This window comes from Parasteatoda tepidariorum, chromosome 6 (assembly GCF_043381705.1).
Source record: "Parasteatoda tepidariorum isolate YZ-2023 chromosome 6, CAS_Ptep_4.0, whole genome shotgun sequence".
NCBI lineage: Eukaryota > Metazoa > Arthropoda > Arachnida > Araneae > Theridiidae > Parasteatoda > Parasteatoda tepidariorum.
The window spans coordinates 61,124,683-61,144,195 of NC_092209.1; the positions used below are offsets into that span (position 1 = coordinate 61,124,683).

Below are 19,513 nucleotides of genomic sequence, written 5' to 3' on the forward strand. Positions count from 1 at the left end.
TAGAAAAAACATTCTTAATTTTTAAAATGAAAAACTTATGCTGAGAATCTCAATTTAAATTTTTCTCATTGCCATAATTTTAGAAGAAAAAAAATTGCTATAAAATAAACTTTATTTGTAACTTTATTTTTAAAAAAAATGCTGAGTCATAATAAAAATGCCTAAAAAAAGAAAAACAGAAGAAACAAATTTTTCTTAGTTCCTGAAACAAAACTTTAATACTGAAAATCACACTTTTCTATGTTACTGGTTATTTATATTACAGTACAGGGAAGGAGTGATAATAAATTAATACTATGAGACGTTCTGTTAAAATGCTGGGTTATAATAAAAGCAGCAAAAAATGGAAAAAAAATACTTCTCAATTCTCTAAGTATCGAAAAAATTGACAAAATTGTCTGATTATAATTTTTTTTTAAAAAAGTATTTTATTAATATTTATAAAAATTCAAAAATAAAAAAAACTTAGAAAAATGCATTTCTAAAAAATATTCTGCCGAATATTTGACTGATCCTTCAACCAACTGAATTTTTCACAGAACGGCCAAATACTCGTTACATCGCTCCCTAATTTAAATGCAATGTTATTTCAACTTGAGAAATTCATAAAATGGCGGAAAACGTGAATTTTTAAACTGCTCACTGTTTGTAGTTTAGATTTAAATTTTTTGTTGCTTAAGTGATCTTTTTCGATAAAAAAAAGGGAAATGTTTACGATATAAAAAATCTAATAATTAATAAAATAAAATAACAAAGTACATTACAAAATAAGCATTGAATTTTATTTTGAACTATCACAGTTTTGCTTTTATTTTAGGCTTTTGTTTAAAGCCTATAAATTTTCTTCAATTAAAATATTTAATTTGAATTTATAATACTTAAATATGACAACTTTTTCCTATTTTCATTCTGTGGGCATTGCAGATTTTTTTTCATTTATTAGAATTTAATTCTAAAATGAATTTTCGTATTGCATGATATGATAAAAAAAAAATTTCTTTTCTTCAATGTTTATTTATTTTGATAAATCTATTGTTCAGATAATAAAAATAAGTTTTTTTTTGTAAAAAAAAAAAGTATAAGTTTTTTTATTTTTGAATGAATTCTAATAATGGAACACTACTAAGTTATTGATATTACTAAGTTTATTGATAAAAAAATGGAACGCTAATGTTTAAATAAACATTACTACATTTGTCATTAACATGTCAAAATACATGTGCGGCCCTTCGTTATCCAACCAGCTGCGCAAGTGGCCCTTCACTCAAAAAGGTTGTGCACCCCTAGCTTACATGCAGAATAATTCCGTAGGTTTTTCATAAAACATAAGTTAAAAAGAAATTTTTCCTTTTCAGAATCAAATGAGCAAGACACACAAAACAGAGAATAGAAAATTTGTATCACAAGTTGCAACTGTAGAACAGTGAGTTAGTTTACATTCTTGATTTAGTATTTCAACATATTTCAGTGCTCCAACATATTTCAGTGCTCCAACATTTAATGTTTTTTTTCTTTCCAGAATGACCTGTGATTTGCATCACCTTGTAACTACAGCACTACCTGTTAGTCGCCCTTTTATCATGGTTGGATCTGAGATGGGTGGACTTATTGCTAGGCATTACAGCATGATGTACCCTGAGTATGGCACAAATTTTAGTTTTATCAGAGGTGATTGTGATTGTATTCCAGGTGCACACGAGAATTCCGTTTATTTTTTCTTGTGTGTGTGTGTCATCCTACCAAGTCTAAAAATTAAGAGAAGGACATGTGTGATTTTTCTAAAATAGAACGGAAAACCGTTGGTTCTCGAACATCCCTTAATCAAAAATATGTAATCAGACGAAATTTTCCTGAATTCCGCAATCTGAAATTAAATTTCACTGAATTCTGTTTTTGCTGAATTTCCATTTACAATGTGATTCTTCCACCAATACTAATTATAACCCAGGGGCAGATTTTGTCCATTTTGAGTATTTGTAACTGCAAAGGAATTCCCTAATATCGCAATTCTTATTCATTTGATTTTAATAAGCATTGATTTTCGTATTTGCCATCGTTAAGAGTTACCTATTGCGATTCATATTCATGTGTTTTAGAAATCCAATATCGCGATTTGAATTTGTGTATTCAAATCAATTTCTTGATTCTTATGCATTTATTTTAAAGTTCAGTATCAAGATTCGTATTCTAGTTAGTTAAAATCCAATGTCAAAATTCATATTTATGCATTTTTAAAATCCAGAATTGTGATTTGCATACACACGTTTCTAAAATCAATAGTTATATTTTTTTTAACGCATTTTTAAAATCAAATATTTCGATTTGTATTCATGCCTTTGTAATATTGATTTTTGTATTTATACGTGATAAAGCTATGCATTGTGATTCATATTTACCTGATCTAAAAATCATGTATCCTGATTCATACTCATGCTGTTAAAAAATCCAATATTGCGTTTCACATTCATGTGATTTAAAAATCTAATATCGCAATTCTTGTAAGAACTAAGATGATTTTTTTTAATTAGTTTCTAAAAAGGTATGATATTCTTCATTGATGGGTATTTTAATTATAAATTTTATTTAAAAAAAATTATGGTAACTATGAAAGTAGTATGGTATGTAAATTGATATCGATTTTTTGCACAAAAATTTTTCGGGGTTCTTCTAGTGTCACAATTACCCCGGTTTTATGTTGTAATGTATTTTTTAGTTTAAAAATGTTTTTAATAAAGTTTGTTGTTTTGTTAGGCTTTAATGCTGTGCCATATATTGAAAAAATTAATTTTTTGTTTTGTTATAGGGATGTCAGTGATATTATCATATTAAATCCTCTTGTTGAAGACTTATTTTGGAGGCAAAAGGAAGATTGGAATAATTATTGGTATGGTGTACTTTTTAATTTTTCTCTTTGGAAAGCAGTAATACGTAAAAATATTTTTTTTTCTGACTTTCTATTTTTTAAAGTGAGATTTTGAGCGCATAAATTTAGAATATACGTAATTAAAATATTATTGCTTGTACGCCTTACATCAGAGTCCTCTATATAGATCTGCAATTCAAAAATTTATCTAAAATAAAATGTTTGCATTTGGCAAGTTTACAAGTTTAAAAAGACAAGAATATCTGATAATGCAATTTACGTGATAAATTAAGTGCACTTAGAAGAAAGTCCTTTAAATGCATTAATTGAAACTTCAGTACTGAAGGATATAACTTAGCTTAAGAATATAAAAAACACTGTTAATAACAGAAAAGTCAATTTTTTTTAAAATTTTTCTTCATTTTGTTGGCAATATTTTTTAAAGTCTTGTTTATTTTTGTCTGCAGGGATATAGTAAATTTGTGACTATTTAAAGAAGATTTATTTTTCCTTCTCCTTCAAAAGCCATGGTTAAAACAATTATAGAAGAAACAACAATTTATAATACCCAAGCTTTTTTTTATAATAAATAATTTAAAATTATGGAATCATACAAGTGCAAATTACATACTACATATTGTTTTGAAATAAGTATCTCTTTATTTGGTAACTCATGAGCATGGAAATAAATAACATGAAAAGAAACATGCAGTATCTTTCCACTATTCCAATATTTAATTATGTTTTTATTTGTCTTCAAATACTTTTTAAATGTTTAATTTTATCTTTAACAAGAAATATTTAATCAAAATAAACTTTTATTTTTTTGTATTTACTAATTTTTTATTGTTTATGCGTGTAAATTAATAGCTAACATAATTTCAAATTACTTTCAGGTTTTTTTTTCTTGGGAGAGGAGGCACTAAGCTCTCTTTTCAAATATTATCTTGCAGCTATACATAAGATTATATTGAAAATAGTCTGTTTATTAAAATAAGGAGAACTATTTATAATGCTGTTTTGATTAGAGTTGCTTTTTTGTTGTTTTATACCTTTATTAATTTAAGCGCATATTCAATTACAATTGCTTACAGTACAATTCCTCATTTATCTGTTAATCTTATCAGTTTTTTACTACCATTTGCTAAATGTCAGCAATTAGTAGAAATATTGAAAAATGTGTTTTTATATAGTATATAAAAAGATTGAATTCGTTTCTTCATTAAATATTGCACAAATGTAGCAAAATATTCTTATTTATTATGGTTAGAGTTCTTTTTTTATTTAAAGATATTACTATGATAAAATTAGTTATTTTTTCTCATTTGTTCAGGAATTCCCAGCTACTTCCATCTTTACAATCTCTTCAATTATCAGCATCTATTGGTATATCTAGAATTGCTGCTCTTTTAGGATTCATTAAACCAGACCTTGCTGGGGAATCAGTGCCAAAAGAAGTGGAGCTTAGACAAGTAAGGCACTGGATCTGTTTGATGAAAACATCATTTCCAGAATTCATTTGCTTTTAGTATTGTATTGCATTGAGCTCATATATATTTAGGCTTGTATTCACTTACGCTTTTTGGCTCATATTTTTTAAGAATAATCATAGCATTTTAGATTGTCTTTTCATCCTCTTAGCTGTTATTAGTTTTAAAAATAAGTTAGGCTATTTCTGTTTGTTTAATTATTAATTTTTTGCTCAACTGAATTAATTTGTGTGGAATAGAAACATCTATTTATATTTAAAACTTGCCATGGATCTCAAATTAAATAATAATGGCTTTTTTTAAAAATAAAAGAAAAAATCTTAAAATTTATTATTTATGTGTTGAAAGATGGTCATTTTAAATAAAAATTGCTCAATTATTATGGAAATCTTTAATAAAATTGAAATAAATTCATTTTATTAACCAAAATACTTTTCTACATTACATTAGTTGTGTATAAGAATGTAACGAATATTCGGCCACTTTTTGATATGCAGCTGAATATTCAGCCAAATATTTGGAAAAGTTTTTTTTTTTACTACGTTTTTATTTTGGGAAGAATTTGAATAGATTTAATCTAAAATTGTATTTTTTGCTATGCATTATTAGAAAATGTTTTTATACTTTTTTAATGAGTTCTCAAACTTGTTCATTTATGTTCCGAAAGTCAATAGAAAAGCAAAAATTGAACAATTGATACTAGATTACTTTATACTGAACCATAAGTTTCGTACCATTGCTTTTTTTATTATTATATCCAGGCAAGTCTAAATAGTCATTTTTTCATCATTTTTTTTTTTTTTTTGTTTGTAAGAATTGGGTTATTTTCCTGTTAGTTTGGTTTTCACTGTTTTCTTGTTTTAATAGTATAGCATTTTAAAGGAGCATTACTTATAGACTTTATACTTTTATTATCAATTTTTTCCCGTATGATTAGACAGATGACCTAGAAAAGTGTGATTCTTAATATTAAAGCTACATTTCAGAACTCATAACAGTTTTTTGCTGTTTCTCTTTTGCTTTTTTATAAACTTTCCATTTTAGCAGCCTTTTTATTATGGCAGCATTCTTTGAGGAGCTTTTTACGGTCACTTTTTCTAAAAATAAGGCTATGTGAATAAGTTAAATTGAGATTTTTAACATTTAAATATTTTGTTTAATATTTTTTATATCTAATTATCTTATATATTTCTGTTATAGTTTTTTTTCTTCTTTTACCTCATACTAATAACATAGCTGAGTTTAATTAATTTTTTAGTGATCAAACTTATTTGTGTATAAAACTACTAATACTTATTCATATATATATATATATATATAATCATTAATAATATTTATTAAGGATTTTTTTATAAAAAAATTTTACCATTTGGATCCATTTTATTCATAATTCATTTATCTATTTTATTCATCATACTTGAGATTATTTTATGTACAAATTTTTATGTAGGGTCTCAATAAAAATAGTTACATTTTTATAACTTTTAATGCATGATTTGATTCTGATTTTTGTCGATTTTATTTTAATGATTTATTGTTATTTTGAAGTTTAACAGATAAAAAGTTGTAAGGAATATACCACCTTTTCTTTATTATTTCTTAATAAACTTAACATCACATCATAGCAAAAAAAATTTTGTATTTAATAGAAAAAGAAAATACCAATCAAATAATCTGAGTAAATTGATTACAAATTTGTTGTTTAAATTTATTGGAATTATTATAGCTTGATTGCAGTTTGTTCCAACTTTCGTTGATTCTAATATTTTTTTTTCCAGCTGTCACATTTATGCAATCCTACACATATGGAAGCATTCTTTCATGAGCATATGTTACTTAATACCAGCTTCAACCAAATGAAGTAATAATCTTTTATTTGTTGTTACAAAAAAGTTTTACTATTCTTCTTATTTTGCTACCCACTTGTGTGTCTAGTAGTAGAAACCCTTTAATACAGCAGCATACTTTTTAGATTATTACAGCATCTGCCGATTAATTTTTACTTTTGAAATCTTCTTATAATCTGCTAGTTTATCCTTTTTAGAAATATTTTTTTCTTCTTTCTTTCTTTATTGTGATTAATGTTTGCAATTGTGCCTTCTCTTCTAGAGTAGAGCTATTTATTATTATACTCTAGCCCTCTTTTTAAAACATCTCTAAACTTATTTTTTTATCAAAATTATATTGCTAAATTAACAAAACATTTCATAGGACAATTTTTTTTTAAAGACGAACAACTTTTAAACATTATTTTATAAAATTTAAATTAAACTGAAAACATCAAAGTATCTGAATACTATTTTTTTTAAATATCTTAGATTTGTATGCATAATTTTACATGTATATACACACACATATAATAAGCAGATTTCTTTTACATTAAAATTTTCTGATTGATGGCCTTGGAGTCATAACAAACTTGAGTTTATGAAAATAGTGTTGCTGATTGACAGCATTAATTCTATTACCAAGATTGTGCTTGCAATAATAACAAACATGTTTAAAATCAGGGTGTATCATAAGAACACAAGAAATTTTGCTTATTTTGCAGTTTAATGCATTTGCACTGAAGCAGTTTTTTTACTGGTATGTTGTATGTATTATAAATCTGAACTGGCATATCTTAATATGTGTAATAGGAATAATTTGAGCAAAGTTAGTTGCCAATTAGAGTAAAAATGCAAAACTTATTTTTTATCTTTAAATTTATTTTGCTTTTTCTCTAGTTTATAAGATTTTATATTGTAAGGATTGTTTTTTAATTTAGTTTTATGAATTTTGTGACAAAACATTTTCAGCTACTTTTTTAACTAAAACTTACGATTTCTTACCTTTACTTTTCCTACTTTTGTACAAAATTTAGTCGGAAATAATTAGTTTTTGTATTGAGTTATATTTGTTATTTATCTATTAAAGAAAGTCATTATTATTAAGTTATTGTCATGTTAAGCTGTTGTCTTATTTTGTTTTTTCTTATTTTTTTATTTCAAAAATTTTATTTTCTAGATTTTAATTTAAAAATTTACATAATTTTAACAGAAAATCTCAATATAATCTTATTGAATGTTCAATGTTATGTTCTGGAATATAATCTTATTGAATGTTCTGGAATAACCATTATTATTAAATTATTGTCATGTTAAGCTGTTGTCTTATTTTGTTTTTTCTTATTTTTTTATTTCAAAAATTTTAATTTTCTAGATTTTAATTTAAAAATTTGCATAATTTTAACAGAAAATCTCAATATAATCTTTTTGAATGTTCAATGTAACCTTTTTACTTTTTTTATTGCAGTGAAGTTTGGCAAGTGAAGACATTTCCAAAAAATGTATCCGTCACTGTGATAAATAGTAGACAATTTGAAAAAATTCCAAATCATTTACAAAAGGTATTTTTATTATAACTGTTTAGTACTGTATGTATGTCCTAACATTTCGTAAGATTTTTTTTTTTCGAATTAAAATTGAGTGGTATTTGTTGCTGAAACAAATTATAAGCCTTTGTTGTAACTTAATATTGGGTTATTAGCATTGCATAGAATCAATAACTAGTTCTGGAATAGTGATAAAAAATGTTACTGTTTTCGTAACTGATAAAAATAATTTGAGTATTCCAATTGTAAAAGCTGCAGATGAAAGTAGTATAATGAAAGGAAATCCATAGTTGCATTACACCAAAATATTTATTTTGTAAATGGTTTAAGAACAATCATTCAAATTTGCCAAACAAAATGGCTCTTTCTCTCTCTCTCTCTGATAGAGAGAGCATGATCCCAAAATCTTTATCGAGAATAATCATCTTTTGAAGACAAAGGATTAATACTGTACAACTACTGTTTTTTTTTATTAATTATCTGGCTAAAGATTAAGGCATACTACTCCTCTCCCCAGCCTAGAACATGTATTCTAAACTCAAAGTGAATATAAAATTATCAATTTAAGCTTAGAAACAAAGGGACATGCCCATTATTTGTGATTTATCAAAAATGAATCTAAGAATATAGCCAGTCCTGTATTATCTAAGGTAAGTTTCTAAATTATTTGGCATAAAAATTAAACTCTAAAAAGATAGTTATAACTAATAAATCTACAACATAAAATATTTTTATGCTAAGCTTTTTATAAATAGATTTTTTAATATTTACGATGAAGGGTCAAATGTTCGAACATAAGATCATATTGTTACACTATCTCTTATTGTACATTCCGAGAAATTGTGATTTTACAAAAATAAATGTGATAATTATAAAATTTTCAGTCAAAAATTAAAAAATTTTTCTTTAATTAAATAAAAAGCTCAATTAACGTTATATACAAAATATGATTATAACATAGAAAATGCCAATGTTGTGAGATCTTCTCAGCTTAGGGTGGGTGGTCGAATTATACTGTGACATAAGGGGGTGGGGACTTTCAGTTGCCATTACTTGCTCTTGACATAAATTATACAGATAGAAACTGTGATGAATGTGTTAAACTGTATCATTCTGTGATGTACATCACAGATTTGAGCAATTTCTGCCTTATGACTTTTGTTTTCATTTATTTGTGCTTCAAGGTTGATATATCAAACAGTGCTTGGCACATATAAAAAAAAATCAAAGTCATCTATTTTCGAGAAAATTGTAATCACACTCCATTCAATGAAAGTTGATCATCAGCGAAATGAGATAGTTTTGCCTATGCTACGACAGATTCATGAGCAAAATATAATATCTAATAGAAAGATTTTAAAAAACTAATAAAATTTATTAAGTTGAAAAAGTTTGTTCACTATTATAGTACCTGCCGATGGTATTTCGTACACATTAATTATACTGAAATCGGTAAGTTAATATAATGAATTCTTTTTTTCATAATCTGCCTGTTTTAGGTAAATGTACATGGTGCATAGCGTTTTTAAAAAGGGCTTAAAGGTGCTTATTTTCGTTTTTTGCAAGCCATTAAAGGTGCTTTTTTTATTGGGTGTTTTCAAAAAGTGCTTAATTTTTCCTTTTCAAAAATGGGATTTTTCTTTCTTCACAATGTCGATTTTCGCCCCGTATTATACAAAAGCAGGCTTTTCACATTGTTCAACATTTTCCCAATTCATTTAACCACAATCTTACTGTCAGTCTATGGCGTATGAAAGCGCCAATCATTTTACATGTTTGATAAAATACTTATGAGTCCGCATTTTCGTCTACTGAGCTGGGTTCGGTGAGATTATTGCACTCTCATGTGCAGCTCTGCCGCATTTTGCAAGATATTCTCAATTTCAGGCTTCATTTTCCACCCTCTGATATCGAACCGAAAAAAACCTCTTGATCATTTTATGGTGGCTAATATAATCAAGAAAAGAGTTCTTCTTCAGAAATTAGTTATTTTATCATGATCATGTAAAGTCTTTGAAAATTATTTTGCATTTTGTTAAAGTATATAGTGCTTAAAAATATTTTTTAATGCTTAAAAGGTGCTTATTTTTTTGTTGAAAGGTTTGGCTATGCACCATGATATAATTATTTTATTTCTTTCTTAGGCGTGGCAGCAGTCTCAATTGTATTTGCGTCAAAGTTTGCATCCAACTTGCAAGCATTTTATTTTTGATGGATCCACAGCACAGCTATATAGCCAGCCTGGAACTATTGTTAATAAAGTTCAGCAACTGGTTTATAAGTGGCGAATCACTTATGACGTTTTTCCTACTGTTCATACATATCAAGAACAAGAATCACTTCTTTCATGAGCATTCCATACCCTTTTTTATTGTCATTTTAAAGCATACTGTATTAAATATTCAATACTTTTCATTCATATTAAAATTTTATTGTGATTTCCAAAAAGAAAAACTTGTTGCTCAAAAATGTAATTTAAAGAAAAAAATTTATTTTAATATTTATTTATGCAAAATTTGTTACAAAATCTTGAGAATATTGGAATTATCAGCGGAAAAATTATTTTGATATCCAAATGATGCAAGACCTTCTCCTACTTTAATATATTAACTTATTCAGAAATTTTTTTGTTCCTGAAATTATCGAATTATGTTTATTCACTTATGACCTAATTCTGCTAAGAATTTAAAATTTATATGAATTTGTAATATAAGGCAATGAAAGAATCAACAAATTTGTTGTATAAAGGTCTTATATCCGTGCCAACCACGCTTGTGAGTTTTAAGCATATAATTTCCTTTTTGCATACCAGATGTACTTGTTGAGAAATCACACAAAAGCAAGATTAATTTTTTTATTTATTTATTTATTTTTTTAAAAAAAGGCCTATGAAATTTCAAAATGGAAAACAAAAAATAGGTCTACAACATTTGAAAAATCTCTTACTTTTAACACAAGACATTTGATTGAAATGCCCTTTATTATTTCACTATTTGACATTAATATGTTTTTTTAATACTAAATAAAAAATAGCAATGTTGGAGCTGCGACAACAGATGTGGAAAGATCAAAATTATGTTGATTGTTAAACATATTAAAACGAATCTTAAACTAATAAAAAAAAAATTTAATCTAACACATTTTCAATATTTTGATTTTAAATTCTTATACTTAACATTTTTTTTTCTTTTTGTGAAAAATAATCAGTTTGATATTGGATAGTTCAATTGTTAATTTCTTTTTACCTTACTAATACAATTTTAATTTTATCTTTGAGATGATTCACATGAAGCTTTATTTTGTGCTTATTGAAGGTGTTATTCAAAATTATCTTTCAAATTTTCATGTGCAATAATGCATGATATTGATAAGATACGGTCCGTAAACAAATTGTTAAGTAGAAAATGCAAATTTAAAGACTAATGTAACATACAAATTTTGAATTAAAACTGCTTTAGCTATTTAAAAACTTTATTCGTGTTTGATTTAATGATGCATACTTACAAATTTTAAATGAGTAGTTGTGAGCATTACTGATTTGAAGTTTTGAGTAAAATTTGATCTTATTTATCTTAAAGAAAAATTATTTTGTATTAAATCTCCAGCAACAATTTTACTTTGGCAACAGTTGGGTTCAATATAGGTCCTATAAGAACATGCACCGAGGGACCGATGTTGGGATGTCTAGATTTTTTAATATTTGTCCTTGAATGGCCAGTATAGGGCCTACTTTTGCCAGTATAGAACCTACATTGGCTAATAAAGTATATAAAATATCGGGTGAATCTGATAATTATCTATAGAACCGATTTTGCAATATTGGAAAAATAAAGGCCCTTTGAACCCTTACTGAGCCAAGATTCATGAATATTTGCCCAATGAGGGACCAAGTTATTTTGCTGCTACTGATATTAATTATGTAATTATTATAAATATGCTTTATACAAGTGCAAGATATTTCAAACCCCAACTGGCTACAACCTTTCAATAAAATCTTGGCTACATTTATGAAGGAAATAATTGTATTGTTTGAACAAGTACCAGCAAATATGTTTTTTTTTTTTTCCTTACTTGGATCTTATGCCATTGAATCTCACCTAAAATTTGATTCATATGAAGTATAAATGGAGCATTAATACAATTATACCCAGTAATGTACCGATATATCTTAAGGAATGCTCCAAATTTAAACTGTGATTTTTGTCTTCACTGAGTATCATTCAGGGGGGGGGGGGATGAATAGATTGTTTCAAAATCGCTAAAAAAACTTGTTTTTATAGACAAATTACCTGTAGAAAAAGAATTGATTGATTTTTAAGGCATTTACATGGGTGCCACTCTTCAGTCCTGGAGACTGAAATCAGGCTTGAGAAAAAAAATCAATAGACTAAATTTCATCAATTATTCCCATTTGTTTTTATTCAATTTTTTTTTTAATTATTTTAATTTGATTAATCATTTTTGTTCGCTGTCAAAAAATAAAGGAAATTTTTTTTTTAGATAAAATAATAAATTTCTATTTGATATGAGCCATTATCATGGTAAGTTACATTTTAAAGTCAGTGAGCTATAAACTTTGGAAAATTCTGGGAAACAGTGCTAGGCCTTGTTAATTGGTCAAAATATAAATACAGTCGTAAATTTTTTTTAAAGTGGCAACTGGGCATTTGCCAATAACAGAACTTATCTTAATTAACTTAAGTGTTATGGCAGATCTATATTATATTGTTAAAAAATATTAAATTTATTTCTAATTACCCATTCATTGTTTTTTCAAATCACTCATTCACTTTTTTTACCCATTCTGAGTCATCTGCAAACTACAGAACTTATTTATATTAGGTGTTACAACACACCAATATTTGAAAGATTTTGATGTCTTTAAATAAGTGGGCGATTAGAAAATAATATTGTTCTGTAACAGTTTTTAAAGGAAAATAATTATTTCTAATCAATTTTTATTCATCCTATCATTTATATCTTGTTCATTATGTTACTTTAAAACTCAACTAGTTAAAATATGCTGTTTAATGTATACATTTGCTGATCTCTAGTCGTTTTTTTGTCTGGGCATGTTGTTACTTATTATCTTATGTTTGAAATGTACAATGTGAAATGTTCTATGCGAAATAAACGTTTTTTCAGTTTTTATTATATTGTTGATTTTTATGTTATTTAATAAAAATTAAGATCGTTTTACTATGAAATAAAGAATTTTTTTATTTTCTATGTATCATATGGAATATTATGATACATGAGATTTTTATTTGCATGGAAACTTCTGAAACAAATTTAAGATTATTGCATAAAAACACAAATTTAATTAACATGTGGCTTGATATTTTCCCTTCACTCTCTCAATAAAATCTTATGAAAATAAAATGTTTTACAATTCAATGTTACATTCGAAAGTCAAAAAATTATTAACAAAGACTATCTGTTTAACTTTATTACCTATGTGTATAATGATTTGTTCGTTCGAAAAGTTTATTTAAAATAAAAATTTCTGGAAATGTTTTAGAAAACTAAGTGTGTTGTGGCTTCAAACATATTTCATACATTTGCTTTGCTATGATTGCAAGTTATCTTTGTCTTAGTTTTATGAACAAACTCTTTCCTCATCTTCCATCTATACCTTTTGTCATCTTTTACTACTCACCTGTCTCGAGACCGTCCCAGGTACCAAACTTGCATACGAGGATATGTCACTTCAAATCGGGAAGTGTAGATAAGCTCTGAATACATAGCCTAGGTAGCCATTTTGGTGACTGCAACTCTCAATGTAGAAATATGGAGTTTCTATTCTTAAAAGCCGCTTTTTATTTTTTAATATTCTTGAAGATAACTTAAATATTTACTATTTATTCTTTTAATTCTACTTTTTTCTCTGAAATTATATATTTTATTCTATTCAGGGAAAAAAATACATTTTCCTGTTTGTGACATCTATCCTTTGGGAGATGGTTTTATTTCGGTTCGTTCATTTAGGTCACTCTGAATGATGACAAGGACTTTTCATAATATATATACTGTTTGTCTACGATAGGTACTCTGTCCGCCATTCGTCTGGAGGGGTGGCGGGGACTATGGTAACGAGGTATGATTATTTCAAGTAGGGGTGCGGGGTCCCTCTTTAAGACTGGTTTCGGTGGGAGAAAAGGAGACTTCTTTCTTCGATCTATTGTATTAGCCCTAGAGTTAAGAGAAATGAGCATTCGCGCCTGAAACATCGTTTAGAGCGTGTGATTCCTTTTTTTTTATCTTTTCTCTTTTTCAAAAGCTTCTGTTTTAGAAAAAAAATTTAAAAAATTTATATGTATGTATGGAATATGTATGGAAATTGTATAAAATTGTTTAAAGCAGCTCAATGTTTTATTAATAAATAACTCATCTATAAATTTATCATACATAGTAAATTGGTTATTAAGAAAAAAATAAATTTGCTAATAAAAACTGTTTTTAATAAATAGTGAAAAAAAACTGTACAGGTTACAATAAAATATGAATAAGAAAACGTAATTTAAGCAAAAAAAACTTCAGATAATTTCAGATGGTTTGATGGGTGCTGATAAAAATCATCGTTGATAGTTTTAGATTTCATCCTAGTTGCGGTCACTTGCTTTCAGTTTCAAAAAAAAAAAAAAATAAAATATTTAAAAATTAATAATCAAAACAAAGATATTTAATATTTCTCCGGCACAGATAACGTGAACTATTTTTATTTTCAGCAAAAGTTTTATCTCCTTTTAAAATCAGAGTTATTAAGTTTAAGCTCTTCACTTTTTCCAGAAAATTCAAGTAATAAAAGAAATTAACTGCTTTAAAAAATGTGCAAGTTTAGAAATTAAACCATCTAACAATCAATGAACATTCATAATAAATATCGTAAAATTAAAAAGTAATATTAAAAAAACCTGTACTACCCTTAATGTCAGAATTTGTTCACTTTTTTTCCTTTGTATTTAAAAAATAACAACTGATTGAATCGAGAGAATTATTTTAAGTAAGAAAGAAATATTCATGCGAATCTTAAAAAAGTTCTTGAATCAGATTAAATAAGTCTCCTACTGGTGGCTGAGTCAGCCAATCTGGTATACTCCCCATACAAGCTATCATCGAAGGCGAAAGAAAAGGAGACCTCTTCATCGAAGCCACCCTCCCTAAAATGCTCTCTTCTTGTTTCCATAGCACCAGACTGCCGCAGACTTTGTGGCGGACAGAGTACCTATCGTAGACAAACAGTATTTATATTAGGGTTTTCGATTATTAATGATCAAAATTAAATGCCAGGATATACATATGCTAAATAACATAAAAAATCCTGAGCTCCATTTCTTCCTTCTGTATCTCTACTCCCTCCGCATCCTCTACTCTAAAAAGTCCTTTTTTTCACCAAAAAAAAAAAGTCATTTCGCTTCTCCTTACTCCCCCCTCACTCAAGGGGAATGACACTTCCCGTGTCCCTCACTCTCTGACCCTCAAGTCAGGGGTCAATCAAATGCTTGGGAGAGGAATCAGAATTCTGATACTATTATTAAATTTTCTCATTTCATCTTTTATACTCTGCTATAACTTTTTTTTTAACCTCTTTGAAATTTTTTGCAATCGGTTTTCTTATGAAGTTCAAAAGATGGTATGATTTGTGATTTAAATCATTATTAACAGTGTTTGAAAATATTTATGAATATTTCTTTGAAAAATCGTATTCACATTCTGACTATTAAAATATAATAAATTTATTTTGCTCCGTCCCTAAATTTTACAATAATGTATGAAATAATAAAATGTAAAGAAACTATGAGTTCAAATAGGAATTACATCGCACTATTAAAATATAGCTATTTTAAATTCATTTAGTTGAAAAGTATTTAATATGTGACACTAGTTTAGTTCATTCTGGCTAAAAATCACCCGAATATTTAAATGATATTAAAATCTATTTTTAAAGATTTCTAGAGAAAAAATTATTTAAGCTAAAAACTATATTTGTGGTCTATTTTCATTTCTTTCAAGCGAATATATTTAATGCAATTGAATTTGTTGAAAGAAAAAATAATAATCTGTTTTCGTTTGTAGTCTATTTATCTCTGCCAATTCTATGCAGCCATACTATCGTTCTTAATCGCAATCGCCAACAGGGTGAACGATATAATTTAAAGATTAATTTTTATTTCTCAGTACACCCAAATGTTCGACAACCTGTCATTATTTATTTAAAAATATGAAACAAAGTGAAAAGAAAGAGCAATGATACTGCACCGTTCAAACTATAGTCACAAAAATTGCAACTATTTACCCATGTCATCGACCTAAATTTAAATAATGATATCTTCAACAGCAAAAAATTTAAAATTTGCGTCGGTAGTTTATTGTTAAAGATATTAAAATTGTCGCCTGGTAATTTAAAATGTCTAAATTCTTTTTTCCCATTTTTTTTTCGAAGGAAAAAAAAAAACTAGATTTGGCTATTTCTGGAAAAAAGTATAACTTCTTTCAGAATTCCATTACTGTTCGAATTAAAATTGTGAGACACCATTTTGCATAAAAATTTGTAATATCTAGAAAAAAATTGTTGCCTATATGCACGTCACTATTTTACATAATGATTGCCTTGGAAAATAATTTTCGATAAATGAAAGCATCAATTGAGTCGTAGAATCTGTGGTTTTGTAACAATGGTGAAAAATGTCACCCAGAAGAAACAAAACAAGTAATTTTATCTTAATTCATTTCCCCAAACATTTTTTTTTTTTTTTTTACATTTGTGTTGTTTACTCCAAGAACATTGTTCTTAAATATTTTTTCTAGCTAATTCAAGATCGTATGATAATATGTTCTGTAAAGCCCTTTTGCTTTAATTTAAGCATCACTACTATGTTCTTTTTTTTAAAAAGAAAAAAGACTAATATTATTTAAAACCTTGTTAATATGCAGAATCTCAAAATCTATTACAGTAATTTATTGCAAAAACAATTGAAAAAGTAAATAAAAAATGATTTCGAAGCGTTTCTGGAATCAAAATAATAAATTAAACCATTTATCGTTGAGAAATATTGGTCATGAAGTTTTGATAGTATCTTGGAGTTGCCACAAAAACAACCACTCTCGTCTTACGCCACTGTTCTTTGTCAATATATCATGATAAATATTGATTTATTACGTATAATAGTGATTCATTGTTTGTCCTAAGGTAATATGCAGGTTAACAAAATGTCTTAAATTAATTAATACTCTTTAAGTATGAGTTTCTGATTATTATCTAACTCGATTTAATTACTTTTCATTGATTTTTTTTACTAATTTTCTTTGCTGATTTTTTACATGCGTTAGTCATTTTAGCAAAATCACATCTCTAGTAACTCCTTCCACTATATCATCGTTTTACAGTTGTGCATTGCCACTATTAAAAAAAAAAATGAATCTGGAAACAAAATGGATGATTAGAGTATTTTATTCGGCTTCAGTTATTTTACCAAATTCTTGTAACGAGTTACCTTGTAGAAAAAAGTTTTCACAAGCTGTGGATATATTTATTGTAATATATTTATGTTACGTTATTGCTAGTGATACCTTTTATATGACATATGTTTTGAAAAATGCTCCATTTGGGTTCTTAATATCTGCTTTTAGCGGAAATTTTAGTAGTTTGTTCATACGTCTCGTATTAATGAATAAAAGAGAAAACATTTTTAAAACCATATTGGCTGTGCAGAATTTACATAATGAAATAGAGAGATACCAGAAAAGTTTTTGTTTAAATATATTTGTTGGATTTGCTCTCAGTTTCACAATACCTCTTGTATTATTACTTAAAAATATCATATATATAAACACTGAGGAAGGCATCCGCCAAAATGAAATGACATTATTTTTTGGTTACAGTTTTCCGAAAAGAATTTTTTATGCCTTGGCTTTCTTTGTTCACTTACTTCTCGTACAGCAACTGTATGCTTTGCCAATATTGTGTGCTTGGCTTTGTTTTTATATCTACAAAACTTTAAATCAAGCAATTTTAAAATGTAAACGACAATTAGTTGTGAAGAATAGTTTGAAACGCGTGTTTTATTTATGTCTTTTGCTTACTGATGATATTTTTAATTGCGTTCGAAAAGTAGAAAATGCTGTATCGTCCATGCTCTTTATTCTGTTTTGGTACCTTTTATCGAGTATTTTTATCATGATGACTCTTTTAATACAGATGGATTTAACTAAAGATATCAACTTCTATGTGCTCATTCAAATTCTTTGTTTTATTGTGTATCTCATTGCATTCTATTCTGTAAGTATTCAAGCAGTTAATGTACATTTATCCGCTATAAAAATTAGAAAAGTAGTTCTTAAATTTTGTTCTATGATACCAATGAATACAACCAAGCAAGATGATGACTTAAGATTGTTATTCACAACAATGAGCGAAATTTTTCCGGCCAAAATTCTGATAACTGGGTTGGATATGTTAGAGTTTGATCAAAGTTTCATTCTTCAAATAACAGGAGCAATAATATCATATGGAACCCTCATAGGACAATTTGGAAAAATTGGTTGATCGAGTAAAGATATTTGTCGTATATAAACCTATTAAATGGTATATTTGATTAAATAGTTTTTGATGTGGAGAAATTCTCCATTCAAATTTTTTAATTAATTATAAATTTAATTAAATATAGTTTTTTTATGCTTTGATTTTCATTGTTGATTAACTTCTGATATTGTGGCGTGCCTTGCTTCGTTTCTACATCTACAAAACCTTAAAACAAGTGATTTTGAACTGCAAGCAATGGTTTGTAAAGAATAATTTGGAATGTGCATTTGATTAAAATCTTTTGCTTACCGGTGATATTGCTAATTGCATTGTGATGTAGAAAATGCTGTATCGTTCATGTTGTTTTATTCTTTTTTATTTGATTGATGTTACTCATTTTTATAAGGAGGACAATTTATATATAGTCGCTTTAGGCCCTATGGAAGAAAATCTTTTTAATTTTCCTCCCTGCATCTTTTTTTTTATGATCATGTTTTTCTCTAAAAGAAAAAAAAACGATTTTTGTTTTACATATGGGTGTTAATTTAAAAGAAATATTGACATACTAAGTACAGCTATAATCATATTTATTTTTTATTATTTTAGGAAATATTATTTTAAAGAAAAGAAGTTTAAGGTTTTAATAGCTTTTATTTTATTTTTTAAGAAAAAAAAAGGCCTGTGAATTATTTTTAAAGAATAAAGTACTACAATGCGTACATTTCCCATTTGCAAACACTCTAAGGAAAAAAACATGAGTTTGGTGCTACATTCAGAACCGTCATGGGGTGAGGCAGTTGACCCGAACCCCGCAAGTCCCATTTTCAGTGAGAACATTCAAAAGGAATGAATATGTATGTATGTAAGAGTTGGGCGAATTGCATCATCTACTTCCTCGTTAAAAGGCGCGGTATCCACGGTGCAATAGAGTCCAGACGGGAAAAGTCCCGAATAAATTAATAACTCATACTCTTTTCTATTGAACAATCTTATTTAGCATTCATTCTAGATACGGCAGTAAATGTTAAGTTTCATTATTAAGCTATTGTCTTTTTTTCCTCTCTTGCTCCACAAACTCCTACATATATATATATATATATATATATATATATGTTGTTGTTCATTTACGTCGCACTAGAGCTGCGCAAAGGGCTATTGGCGACGGTCTGGGAAACATCCCTGAGGATGATCCGAAGACATGCCATCACAATTTTGATCCTCTGCGGAGGGGATGGCACCCCCGCTTCGGTAGCCCGACGACCTGC

At 27.3% G+C, this 19,513-nt stretch overlaps 1 protein-coding gene across 1 annotated transcript in view; it reads left to right on the forward strand.

The window, feature by feature from the left end:
* Positions 1 to 12,877, forward strand: part of LOC107451154 (uncharacterized) — a 20,248-nt gene extending 7,371 nt beyond the window's left edge. The window contains exons 6-12 of the mRNA XM_016067168.3: positions 1,356 to 1,423; positions 1,520 to 1,639; positions 2,804 to 2,884; positions 4,197 to 4,335; positions 6,132 to 6,214; positions 7,648 to 7,741; positions 9,871 to 12,877. Of these exons, the coding sequence (XP_015922654.1) occupies positions 1,356 to 1,423; positions 1,520 to 1,639; positions 2,804 to 2,884; positions 4,197 to 4,335; positions 6,132 to 6,214; positions 7,648 to 7,741; positions 9,871 to 10,077 (792 nt within the window). The 3' untranslated portion in view covers positions 10,078 to 12,877. The remainder of the gene's footprint in view (positions 1 to 1,355; positions 1,424 to 1,519; positions 1,640 to 2,803; positions 2,885 to 4,196; positions 4,336 to 6,131; positions 6,215 to 7,647; positions 7,742 to 9,870) is intronic.
* The last annotated feature ends 6,636 nt before the right edge of the window (positions 12,878 to 19,513 follow it).